The 11,372-nt window shown below is 67.4% G+C and overlaps 2 protein-coding genes across 6 annotated transcripts; both read right to left on the reverse strand.

Annotated features, from left to right (window-relative positions):
• Positions 1–701: 701 nt before the first annotated feature.
• Positions 702–2,450, reverse strand: DNLZ (DNL-type zinc finger). Its single transcript, XM_078062027.1, has 3 exons — positions 2,229–2,450; positions 1,671–1,810; positions 702–947 (listed from the first exon to the last, which is right to left on the reverse strand). The coding sequence occupies exons 1-3, from the start codon at positions 2,433–2,435 to the stop codon at positions 779–781; spliced, it is 516 nt and encodes a 171-aa protein (XP_077918153.1). The 5' UTR covers positions 2,436–2,450; the 3' UTR covers positions 702–778.
• On the reverse strand, positions 2,139–11,241 carry CARD9 (caspase recruitment domain family member 9). 5 transcript variants are annotated; one of them, XR_013443891.1, is made up of 14 exons: positions 10,945–11,230; positions 9,422–9,619; positions 9,109–9,246; positions 8,249–8,553; positions 7,995–8,174; positions 7,463–7,606; positions 7,029–7,154; positions 5,457–5,648; positions 4,979–5,020; positions 4,711–4,756; positions 3,411–3,487; positions 2,946–3,022; positions 2,649–2,856; positions 2,145–2,228 (listed from the first exon to the last, which is right to left on the reverse strand). XR_013443891.1 is itself a non-coding variant. In XM_078062021.1 (13 exons), exons 2-13 carry the CDS (start codon positions 9,603–9,605, stop codon positions 2,225–2,227), a joined length of 1,515 nt encoding a protein of 504 aa, XP_077918147.1. In that variant the 5' UTR covers positions 9,606–9,619; positions 10,945–11,241; the 3' UTR covers positions 2,139–2,224. The 5 variants fall into 5 exon arrangements, 4 of the variants coding, with proteins under 4 accessions (XP_077918147.1, XP_077918148.1, XP_077918146.1 ...); XM_078062021.1 differs by lacking the exon at positions 2,649–2,856 and having other exon boundaries at positions 2,139–2,228; positions 10,945–11,241; XM_078062022.1 differs by lacking the exon at positions 2,145–2,228 and having other exon boundaries at positions 2,641–2,856; positions 5,574–5,648; positions 10,945–11,231.
• Positions 11,242–11,372: the final 131 nt, after the last annotated feature.

The following is an 11,372-nucleotide window of genomic DNA, read 5'->3' on the forward strand; positions in this document are numbered from 1 at the left end:
AGACAAACCGCACGCCCCTGGGGGGAGGGCACCACGTGGGGCATGTGGCCCACCGCGACTCCCACCCCCCTCGCCACGGCGGCCACCCGGCCCCGCTGTGGCCACAGGGAGCTGCCTAATTTGCTGACTCCGTTTGGCCAGCAGCCAAGGGTCAGGGCCGAGGGCGGCTCTGGCTCACCAGCGCTGTCCAGGAGGTGTCGGGGGAGGCAGGGGGCACAGGAGGAAGGGGGATCTGTAGGACCTCCCCGTGTCTGGCCAGAGGAACAGGACCCATGGTGGGTGCTGCCCCCCAAGGAAGAACAGTGGCTGATCAGCCATGCCTTCCAGGCACCCGCCCCAGACCCAGCAAGACCGGGGCCCCGGCCTGCAGAGCACGTCCGCGCCCCCCCATACCTGTCCCACGTCTTGTCTTCCTGCCCTTCCTCCTGCCAGGGTGTCCCATTAGCATCTTCATCTGATGGGAAGGCGGAGGTTCAGAGGGGCAGAGGGACCGCCCAGGGCTACTGGCCACGGCCGGGGGTTGGGGGCTCAGGCTCCCCGTCCAGCCTCCCCCCACGCAGACACAGCCGCGAGCGGCAAGTACAGGGCCCGTCCTCTGCAGAGCAACAGCGCAGGACCAGGACCAGCACCTAGCGGAGGCTCCTCGGAATCATTCTGACTCCCGAACCAGGGACAACAAGAAGGCCCCACACCCCACCATCTCCGAGTAATGTGTTTATTGATAGAAGACAGGCCAGCCCGGGAGGGCCGAAGCATCTTCTGGAAGGCAGAGACAGAGTCAGCTGGGCTCCGTCTTGCCAGGATGAGTGGGGTCCTGGCCCTCACCCCCTTCTGGAGCAGTGGTGGATTTGGGGTTCCCGGCAGCCTCTAAAACCAGCTCTAGGGCTCCCTCACCAGCCACTCGGCACACCTTCTCCCCTCTGGCCGCCAGGATTTCTTCAACATTCCTGAGAGAGAAGGCATCACTCTCAGCCCCGAGCCCACCCGGCACCTTGGGTCTTCAAGTGCACCCAAGGGCACCCCAGGGCCAGGCTGGAGCCGGAGCGTGGGGCCCCACGCTGGTGTGGCCACGAGGCGCCGCACGCTGACCTCACGAACCCTCCAGAGCCCCCAGAGGCAGCTGCTATTACTAACCCGATCTCAAACGGAAGAGCCCCTCAGAAGTCCCACAGAACGGCCCAGGGCCACCGGCCAGGAGGCTCCTGCCCATGAGGGGTACACTCCGCCTCACACACACCCCCAGTCTGGTGTGATGACCGGCCAGCCAGCGCGGGCAGAGACCGCGAGTGACGCGCTAGGGCCCTGCTCCGGAGCTGACACTCCGCACATCTCTGTGGGGACGAAGCAGCCACACGATGGAAGGGAGTCTGTGCCGCAGGACTCAGCCCAGCGTGCCCCTCACTTCAGGGGCGGCCTGGAGCCCGGACACGGACAGGCCGGCAGTGAGGGCAGAGGTCCGGCAGCGAAGCAGGACCACAGGGGGCTGGTCCCATCCCTGCCCGCGCCGTTTGTGGTTTCCCCGAAACTCAAACCTAACAGCCCCTCCTGTACGCACAGGGCTGGGGAGGCGGGCTCCACGAGCCTCCCGACAGGAAGGGAGCCCCGCGGACGCGGGCTGGGGCCCCAACCCCAGGGGGGCTTGTCCCCCCACCCTGCCCACGGGGCCTCACCTCTTCCCGTCCAGGTCTGAGAACCAGCCCAGGTTGTCGGCGATGACGTGGTGCTTCTGGCAGCCGGGGCAGGTCACGATGACAACTCCCCGGTGATAGGCCAGTTTGGAGATGCGCTTGGAGGACCGGCTCCCACACACCTGGGGGACACCCGCGGCCCAGGTGACGCCTGTGCCTGGCCCCGCCCCTCAGGAGGACCCCGCCCCCTCTGATGATTAACTCCACCCCGGGGCAGGGCCTCCTCCTCCTCCCAAACAGCCTACCTACCCCTGTGTGCCGGGCCCACCCCCGGGGGCAGCTCCACCCCTCTCCCGGAAGGGCCCCGCCCCCGAGGACAGCTCCACCCCTCCCCCGGAAAGGCCCCGCCCCCGGGGGCAGCTCCACCCCTCTCCCGGAAAGGCCCCGCCCCCGGGGGCAGCTCCACCCCTCCCCCGGAAAGGCCCCGCCCCCGGGGGCAGCTCCACCCCTCCATACTGTCCTCCGCGCACGGGGAGCCTCTTCCCGCCGCGCCGGCCAGCACCAGATGCGGACCCAGCTTCGCACCCGTCGCACGCTCACCTTGCAAGTGTAGACAAGCTGGTAGTGCGCGGCCCCGGGCCCCGGCTCCGAGCTCAAACGCCGCCAGCCCCAGACCCCGGCCCCGGTCTGCCTTCTCCCCGCAGCCCCCGGACCGCCCCCGCGTCCCCACAACCACCTCAGGCCCGGCCCCTGGGGCCGCACGCGACTCAGTAGCGGCGGCACGCGTCTCAGCGCAGCCCGCAGCATCCCGCCCTCCGACCTCGGCTGCCCCGCCCCGCCCCGCCCCGCGCGGCCGAAGCCGTGCCGCCGCCATCTTGGAAGCGGGCACGCGGCGTAAACGGCCCTTTTCGGCTTCCGTCCGCCGACTGGCAGACCGTGCTCTGCTGCCCCCTGGGGGCGGGAGGTGCGCGCGCGGCTGGGAGGCGTACGCGGGAGCGAGGCCAGCAGAGGCTACGGTACCGGGACCCCGGTCGTTTATTTATGGAACTGCATTTCTGACACTGCCGCACGCATAGACAGAGCACGCCTGTGCGAGTCCCGGTGCGTCCTCCCGGCGCGCTGGGCTGGCTAGGAGCCCTCCGTGTCGGTGTTGTCGCTGCCCGTGGTGTTCTCCCAGTCCACCTCCCCCTGCCTCGAGCCGTGCTGCATCTTCCTGAGGGCGCGCTTCCTGCAGGGGCGAGCGCATGTCCGCAGGGCCCCTGCGCCCCCTCCCCGGCCGGCCTTCCCGGAGCCCGCCCAGGGCCGCCCACCGCGCACCTGCGGTAGTTCTCGAAGCTCTCCTTGAGGCGCCGCCGCTCCTTCTCGGGGGGCTCCCCGCCGCTCAGGCCTGCGTCCTGGGGGAGGAGCGAGGCTCAGGCTCCCGGAGTGGGGGCGTGTCCCCGCCCCTGCGACCGCACACCCCGTGGGGGAGTGCGGTGTGCTGTCCCGCCTCTCGGAGGACAGGACAGAGCGGGCACCCAGCCAGCTTGGCCTGCGCTCCAAGCCGGTGCTCCTTCTGCCACAGTGCCCGCGTCCTGCCCGCTCCCTCTGCCCGCTGCCTCATCCGAGAAGGTGGGACTCGGGCTTCCTGTTCCAAACAGTGCACCCCAAGAGCCCACGGGCAGAGACCCTTGCCATCACCCCCAGGCATCCAGGTTGAGCAATCAGCCTTCCTGGGCTCGGTCACACGGAGGCCCATGCCAGCGGCGCCCTAGGGCAGCAGGGACCCCAGGGCAGCCTTACGTTGGAGGTCAGTGGAAGCTGCTCCTCCTGCAGAGCCACAAAGGGCTGCTGTGGGCTGTTCCTGTTGGCCGGGCCGCCTGGAACGGAGAATTAGGCCTGTCGGTCCTACCCAGCTGCTGGGACCACGCTTAGCATGGCCAACACCCAGCCACCTCCTGTCCCCTGAAGCTGCCAGGCCAGTCCTGCATCATCTCCTGGGGGCTCTCACTTCAACCCCAAGAGGCCTCCCACTGTGTAGACAAGAGGACCGGGGCCCAAAGATGCCACTGCCCACTCCCGACTCCCTCTAGGCAGGCAGAGGCAGCTGGAAGCCCACCGGGCAGTGCCACGCCCCCGAACTCTGCTCCCGGGTGGGGGCTGGGGCGCTGCGGCAGTCGGAGCAGAACATTCCAAGCTGTCTGGTCCCCTCAAAATCTGCCCCAGGCTCAGGACCCTCAGACAGAAGGTGCTCTGATGGGCTGGCTCCCCTAAACTGGCCAGGATGGGAGACTGGACATCTAGTCTCACTGACATCACAGGGGGAGAGACCCAGACCCAGGTCTCTCCCTGAGGCTAGCACCTTCCCTTCCTCGGCCTCTGACCCGGAAGCCCGCCCCAGCTCCTTCAAGGAGCCACACCACCCCTGGGTTGGGGCTCCCAGGGTCTCCCCTACCACTCACTGCCTGCTGGGTCCTGCCCGCCTGTCCCCATGTTGGGCTCCGTGGCCTGAAGCTCAGGTCCCTGGGCAGCGTTAGACTGACCTGCTCCCTCACTTCTGCACCAGCTGGTCCTCTTTTGCCTCCCTTGGAGGCTGGCGGCAGGCCTGAGGCTGAGGAGGTCTGTCTGGCTTCCCACGCCACCTCCCTGCCCGGACCTCCCCACCTCCCCTCTGACAGCCACCTTCAGAGTGAGCCCCTCGACCCCTTGCTACCCCTCGTCACCCCTCAGGCCATCTCCCTGCCACCTCTGCCTGGCCCTGAGACACGCCCCCTTCCCCATTCTGTTTGCATCTCCCACACTTGCTGGCCGACTTTCCCTGCCCCCTGCCCAAGAGGAAGCTCAGGGAGAGCAGGACGCCTCAACTCTGCACTCCTGGGCCCAGAGTGGGCTCCCATGGAGGGACGCGCTCTCAACATACATTCCTGGCTCTTGTTTGCTCACTGGGGAGCCTGGGGGGTTACTCGTCCCTCTAAGCCTCAGTGTCCCCATCTGTAAAGTAGGGTTGTGAAGGATCAGTGGGACAGGGCTCTACCCTGTGAGGACTGGCGCCAACTAAGGTGACAAGGCCAGACTCGGCCGTGAGAAGCTGCCCCCTCCTCACCTTTGTCTGAGAGCTGGACGGCCTCCAGGTCCAGGGGGAGTGAGAGCTTCCAGGGAGAGAGAGAGACGGGCATCCAGTTAGACTGCCACCCTCCAGGGACCCACCTAACTTGCCGCGCTGTTCCTCAGAGACCTGGCAGGAAGGGCCGCCCCAAGGGCCACATGGCAGCCGGCCGCCGGCCCGCCCAGGTGAGGCCTGGGAGGAGAGCAGCTGGCCCAGCTCCCACAGGGGACGGTGGCCTGGAGCCCACCCTGAGGCTCACACTCACCTCCTGGGAGTTCCTGGGTGAGCTGTCCTCCAGGTCAGAGCTCTGTGGTCACAGAAGAGGGGTCGGTCAGCAGGCTGTGGGGAAGCCCAGCCACCCAGGGCCTGGGGTGGGGTGGGGCTTGGTGAGGGGTCCCCGGCCAGCCCCTGTCCTCAGGCCCCTCTCCAGCCCACAGTTGGCCCTGGCCCCCGCCCAGAACACCCCTCCCTCCCCCTCCTGACACCCAGAGTGGCCTGCCGGGAGGAGGGCCCCTTACAGAGGACAGAAGGGGCTCAGGAAGGCCTGGGACCAGCCCAGGGTCACGCTGGAGCAATAGCCGAGCCAGGCCTGGACCTGGGCTGCCTGGTGTCCCCTCCTCTGGGCTCTGGTGTCTCTGGGACACGCTTGCCCCTGAGGGCCAGGCCCCTGCGCTCTCCTGTGGCAGGGCTGCAGCTCTGACCAGCGTGCACCACAAAGGCCCCCCAGCCCCTGGGAGGCCCACCAGGACGAGCGTGTCCAGCTGCTGCCGCTTGAGCCTGCCCTCCACGGCCAGCAGCTGGCCCTCACGCTGGAAGAGCTGAAGCTGCAGCTCGTCTGCCTTCTCGGCCAGCTCCCGGACCTGCTTCCGCAGCACGTCCTTCTCCTGCAGGCTCCGTGAGTGCTGTGCGTGCAGTTCCTCCCGCGTGGTGATGGCCTGTGGGGACGGCACAGGGCAGGCTCTGTCTGGGAGCTGCGCGGCCGCTGGGAGACCCCAGGCCGCCCCCACCTCTCAGCCCGCGGTCAGTGCTTGAGGGTTTGCAGGAGCAATAGAGTTCCGAAGGACTCCCGGAACGTGAAGATAAAGCCTCCGGCCCCAATCCCAGAATAGCCCCTGCCGTCCCTGCGCCCTCCCCGAGTCCTCCATTCCAATGCACGTCCAGCATGGATTCACGCCCTTTGCACGGCTTTTATCAGTCTGCCGTGTAACTTGGTACCAAGAACATGGTTGTTAATGGCCATGTCATGTGCTTTATTGCGCCCATCCCCTCCACGCTCTCCAGCCAGACCGCACCTGAGGACACAACTCTGACCCACACCGAGCGGCCTGCTGGGAGCCTGCCCGCTGCCTGGAGGCTAACCCACATCCCCTGGAGCCCTCGGCCCCAAACAGCCAGGACTTGATGAATCACTGAGAATCGCCTTCATTTGTGTCCCTGCTTCCGACTTAGGACCCACCGGAGAGAATCCCAGCCGCTCACTTGGGCTGCCCGGCCCCAGCGTTCCTGGCTGGTGGCCTGCCTTCCGTGGCTACAGCGCTCTCCCCTCCTCTGCCTGCCCCGAGGGAAGGTGGCAGCCGGGCCCCCTGGCCTGGTGGTGCTGCTTCCCGCTTCCCACTACCACGCACGGGGAGGCTTTCCGACGTGGGACTGCAGGGCCAGAGGCTCCGAACACAGGCTGCCAGTCCCCTCCCGACGGGCACTGAAGCACCGGCCATACCTGACCAGAAAGGACCCCGCGTGACGTGGCGGGAAGGTGGTGGAAAGCAGTGATGGGGATACAGTCCAGACGGGCTCCTGCCTCCGGGCCCCAGGAGCGCAGCAGCCAGCCCAAGTGCCAACGGTGTTTGAAGTTAAAAAAGCTGTTTGCTGGGGCGCCTGGGTGGCTCCATCAGGTGAGCGTCCCACTCTTGATTTCGGCTCAGGTTGTGGTCTCGGGGGTGGTGAGATCGAGCCCCACTCAGCGGGGAGTCTGCTTAGGATTCTCTCTCCCTCTGCCCCTCCCCACCACACGCACTCTCTCTTGCTCTCTCTAAAATAAATACATCTTTAAAAAAATAAAAAGCTATTTGCAAACAAGACAGCTTCCGTTTTTGTAAGACAAAAATGAAACTATACGTATATTGAAAAGAATCTGAAGGTACAACCAGCCAGTGGAGTAGTTTTCCTGGCAGTGGGGGAAGGGGTCACCTTCATGATTGCTCACATTTTTCAAGGAGCTCTCGGACAAGTGCCCTCCCCCGAAAGGGCAAAGGGCGAGGCGCCGTGGCTGGGGGGAACGCGCCCCACCCTGGGGTGGGAGGCGGCGAGGAGCCTACCTGGTCCCTCTCGATGGCCACCTCCTCCATCTGCTGCAGGATGGCCTCGATGCGGTCCTTGTACATCTTGGAGTCCTTCCGTAGGGCCAGGTTCTGCAGCTCGAACATCTCTTTCTCCTCCACGCACTACGGGAGTCAGCAGCTAGCCCCCACCGCCCGTTCTGGCCCCTGGTCAGTCAGGCCCAGCAGAGGGAGGGGGAGGCTGCTTGAGCCCCTGGGTCCCTGCCAACCCTGAACTTCCAGACCAAAGCCTGGGCCTGCCCAGCCTGGGGGAGTACGGGCCGGGAGCGGGGTGAGGAGGCCAAGCCCCTGCACCTCCAGGAAGGGGTGAAGTCGGGGTGTGAATTCCAGGGGCTGCGTGCACACAGGGCAGTCCCTCAGCCCACCCGGCCTGACTTGGCCCAGGCTGAAGTCCACCTGCCCCGGCGGCATACCCGGGCACGCAGAGCCTCGCCCTGCCGCAGGTCCTTGCGCAGAGAGAGGATGGTGTTGGCTTGCTCCTGGTGGTCCCGCAGTGCCTGTCGCCAGTCCTCCTCCAGCACCTGGATGTAGGGACTGCTCTTGTCTGGCTTCCCCTCCTGTGGGTGGTGAAGGGGAGAGAGTGGTAGAGAAGCAGCTAGACTTGAGGGGACTCTGCTGTTGGCACCAGCATCCTGCCAGGCCCCTCCAGCTCCCATGAGCACTCACCCCGCCGGCACGGTGGCCCCCGGCTCCCGCACGCACGCCCCGCCTGCACGGTGGCCCCCGGCTCCCGCACGGTGGCCCCCGGCTCCCGCACGCGCGCCCCGCCTGCACGGTGGCCCCCGGCTCCCGCACGGTGGCCCCCGGCTCCCGCACGCGCGCCCCGCCTGCACGGTGGCCCCCGGCTCCCGCACGGTGGCCCCCGACTCCCGCACGCGCGCCCCGCCTGCACGGTGGCCCCCGGCTCCCGCACGGTGGCCCCCGGCTCCCGCACGCGCGCCCCACCTGCACGGTGGCCTCCAGCTCCCGCACGCGCGCCTGCAGCACTGTCTTCTCCTGCTGCAGTTCCCACATCAGCTCCTGGCTGGGCCGCTGCTCCATGGCGTGCCTGAGCTTCAGTGTGTGCTTGCGCTCCACCCTGCAGTCATCCTCCGCCTTCATGAGGCTGTGCTTGAGCCGCTCAATCTGCGGGAAGACCCCGTCAGCCGGCCGGCCTCGCCCCGCGCCCCCCGACCCTCCCGCCACGGCTGCCAGAGCACCTCCAGCTGTAAGTCGCGGCTGCGCATGAGCGCGGCGCCCTTCTCCTCGCTCTGACGGGCCAGGCGCATGGCCAGGTCATAGTTCTCATCCTTGCAACGCTTGAGCTCGCGGCTGCCCGCCTCACACTCCTCCTTGAGCCGCTGCACGCGCTCCTGGTGCTTGCGGAGCAGGCTGTCCTTCACCCGCAGCTCCTTGATGAGGTCGTCCTTGGAGCTCAGCAGCTGGGTCAGGTCCTGCACTTTCCTCTGCAGCTTCAGCACCTCGCTCATCAGCAGCTGGGTCAGGCCCGACTCCCCGGATGCGTCTGCAGACAGCTGGGCCGCGTCAGAGGGCCCGCCCGGCCCACGGCTGCCCTGCTGCGCCCCCTCCCGGGCTCCAGGCTTGAGGGCCGGCCACCCCACTGCAGGAGGCTCGGGGCCCGGCCGAGGGGCCACCCAAAGGTGCTGGTGCTCCCCTTCAGGGAAGCAGGCAGAGCTCCTGACTCACCTTGCGGCCCTGTCCCCGGCCCACCCCCAGGACGGCAGCGTGAGGCCGGGCACCCTCCCCCTTCGGCTCATTTTGTCGTGATCTTGATTGTGAGGCAAGAGGACATGCGTCCAGGCCAGGAAAGTGTGGCTTCGCCTGTTGCTGGGGCCAGCAGACGCCCGTCCTTCCAAGAGCCGAAGCTTTGGTGGCGTCAGAGGGGTTCTGACCCAGGAACCATGGGGCCCTCTGTCCCCCACCCCAGTATGGGTCCGCCTTCCTCCAGCAGAGAGAGAAGGAGCAGGACAGAGCTGCTGCAATCCAGTGTGCCCCTTCCACCTCCTTTTGTCCCCAGTTTATCCATCAGGAGGCCAGCCTGCGGGGTCCCAGGCCTCACCAATGATCATGGAGAAGACACGGGTGGGCTCCTTGCCCGTGACCTTCTTGTAGAGCTGTGGATAGTAGAGCTCCAGGCTCTCGAGGAAGGCCACGTAGCCCTTGTGGCCGGTCCGCTGCAGGATGTCCAGGAGCACGCCTGAAACCCACAGGACCTGGCTGGGGCCGTGGCCATCCTGCCCACCACCCTGGGCTCTCCCCGGGGCCTCTGCTGCGCACGGAAGCACCACTGCTCCCAGCAGGAGGGACAAGGTATGGGGTGCTGGGGAGTGCCCATTCCCGTGCCCGAAGCTCCTGGATGAGGCGGCACTGACCCACTTTCCGCTTGCGGATGACTAGGTTGGGGTCACTGAGCACCTGCTCCTCGTCGTCGGGGTTCAGCACCTTGCATTGCCTCAGGTAGGGTGTGATGCGTGAGGGGTCGATGACGGAGATGAGTTTCACGCGGAAGCTCTCCAGAGCATTCCAGCACTGGTCCTCGTTCTCGTAGTCTGACATGGCGGTGGCCACGGCTGTGGTCGGTGGGAGAACTGCTGGGAGGGGCGGCCACAGGCCGGGCCCGGCTGGGGGTGTCCAGACAGGTGTGCGGCCTCACCTGCCCCGGCCCCCCCTCCTCGGTGCTGGTGCTGTGACCTGGGGCACCAGCTCAGCCAGGGCGGCCCTCCCTGGGCCCTGCTGCCGCCCCCCCGCCCCCCCCGGGCGCACGGGCTTTCCCCGTCCCCGGGTCGCCCTGATGAGAGTGGGGGAAGACATGGAGGGCTCCAGGGATGGGTGGTGTCTGAGAACACTGCACGCCCCACACCGTGGCCCTGCTCTGGACTCTGCACTCCCCATCCCGGAAGTGTGGGGCTGGCGGGCCACCACCTCCTACCCACTGGCAGCGCCCCCCGGGCACGTGTGGAGAGGCAGGCACCCAGGCTGGGGCGGCAACCCTGGGACAGTGACCCGCCCGCCCGTGCGTGCCAGGCAGGGCTGTGGGGGACTTCCTCCTTCCTGGACCTGGCGGCCGCTCAGAGCTTAGCCCCACCGCCTCCTCCTTCCGGCGGCTGGCTGGTGGTGCAACAGTGGTCCAGGCGGCTCGCTCGGGAAGGGCGACTGTGGACCGCCCACGGGAGAGCCAGGCCCGCTGCACCCGGAGGCCCGCTGCATCGCCCACGGCCAGCCCGAGCCGCTCTGGCACCCTCTGCAGGCTCTCAGGTCCTGGGCACCAGCCACCGCGGGGCTCCTCTCCCTTCCCAGATGAAGCCTGTTCCCAGGCGCTCCGGCTCCCCAACAAGGGGGCCATCCGTGTTGGGACCACCCACTGCTGCTCCCTTCCACCAGCGGGGGCAGGAACCACTCTCTTGAGGCCTGGGCCAAACCAGAAGCCTCCTCCTGGTGGCGGGGACGGAGACACTGACCCGCCGCCGCCCCAGAGCGCCCTCAGCCGGCGTGGGAACGTGGTTTCCAGCTCAGAGGGGCTAGACCACGCTCCCAGAGATCCAGGTGGCAGCAGGCAGGGTGTTTGCAGGAGTTTCTCCGACTTCCCGTGGCCCTCGGTCATCCCATCCAGCCAGAGACACACACCAGCACTCAGTGGGTGGCCCTTGGAACGTTCAGCCCACTCCCTGCCTCTCCCGCCTAAAATCCACAAGTCCCGCACCTGACGCCCTGCTGCTAAGTCCCCTGAGACGGACAAGCAGGTACCACGTGGCTGTGAAGGCGCACAGGGCAGAAGAGTTGAGGCCACTTGCTGCCCTTCTGGGGCAGGTGCCCCAGCACCCAGCTCCCCGCCCCAGGAGCCCTGAGCAGAGAGGCGTCTTCCTGGCCCCTTCAGAGGGGCAGCAGTCCCACCTACCTCCGGGTCCTGGAGGGGCACCTGCACGGTGGGGCGCCGGCCAGCCTGGGCCAGCCCGATCCGATGAACAGGAGGCGGTGTTGCAGGCCGGCCCGCAGAGCCCAGGAGGAGAGCTGTGCACTTCCTGATGGTGCTGGTTAGCTCCACGGAGCCCCGCAGGTCCTGCCCAAGGGAGCCGGTCCCTGGGCCTGCATTCTGATTCGTCTGCCTGGCAGGGCCCGGGAGGCGGGGCGGAGGAAAGTGGAAGTCTCGCTCAGAGGCCTGGAGGCCCAGCCCGGGTGCCCACTAAGTGGAAGTGTGCGCAAAGACCCTCCCTGCAGCCGGAGGAGGCCAGTGCACCGTCCAGTCTGCTCTGGCCTGGACGCAGGCTTCCGGAGGCTTCTCCAGCAGGGGCCGGCTGGGGACCAGCACTGCAGGCAGCCTGCAAG

This window comes from Halichoerus grypus, chromosome 14 (assembly GCF_964656455.1).
Source record: "Halichoerus grypus chromosome 14, mHalGry1.hap1.1, whole genome shotgun sequence".
In the NCBI taxonomy this organism is placed as follows: Eukaryota; Metazoa; Chordata; class Mammalia; order Carnivora; family Phocidae; genus Halichoerus; species Halichoerus grypus.

What these genes read in the sequence shown, in the direction of transcription:
- DNLZ (XM_078062027.1), bottom strand. Translation starts at nt 2,435, where the DNA reads ATGCTGCGGGCTGCGCTGAGACGCGTGCCGCCGCTACTGAGTCGCGTG. An exon ending in AGCTTGTCTACACTTGCAAG is followed by an intron (nt 1,811 to 2,228) that starts GTGAGCGTGCGA and finishes GGTGTCCCCCAG; the next exon opens with GTGTGTGGGAGCCGGTCCTC. An exon ending in TCAGACCTGGACGGGAAGAG is followed by an intron (nt 948 to 1,670) that starts GTGAGGCCCCGT and finishes CTTCTCTCTCAG; the next exon opens with GAATGTTGAAGAAATCCTGG.
- CARD9 (XM_078062020.1), bottom strand. Translation starts at nt 9,605, where the DNA reads ATGTCAGACTACGAGAACGAGGACCAGTGCTGGAATGCTCTGGAGAGC. An exon ending in CATCCGCAAGCGGAAAGTGG is followed by an intron (nt 9,247 to 9,421) that starts GTCAGTGCCGCC and finishes TGTGGGTTTCAG; the next exon opens with GCGTGCTCCTGGACATCCTG. An exon ending in TGGCCATCGAGAGGGACCAG is followed by an intron (nt 5,649 to 7,028) that starts GTAGGCTCCTCG and finishes CCGTCCCCACAG; the next exon opens with GCCATCACCACGCGGGAGGA.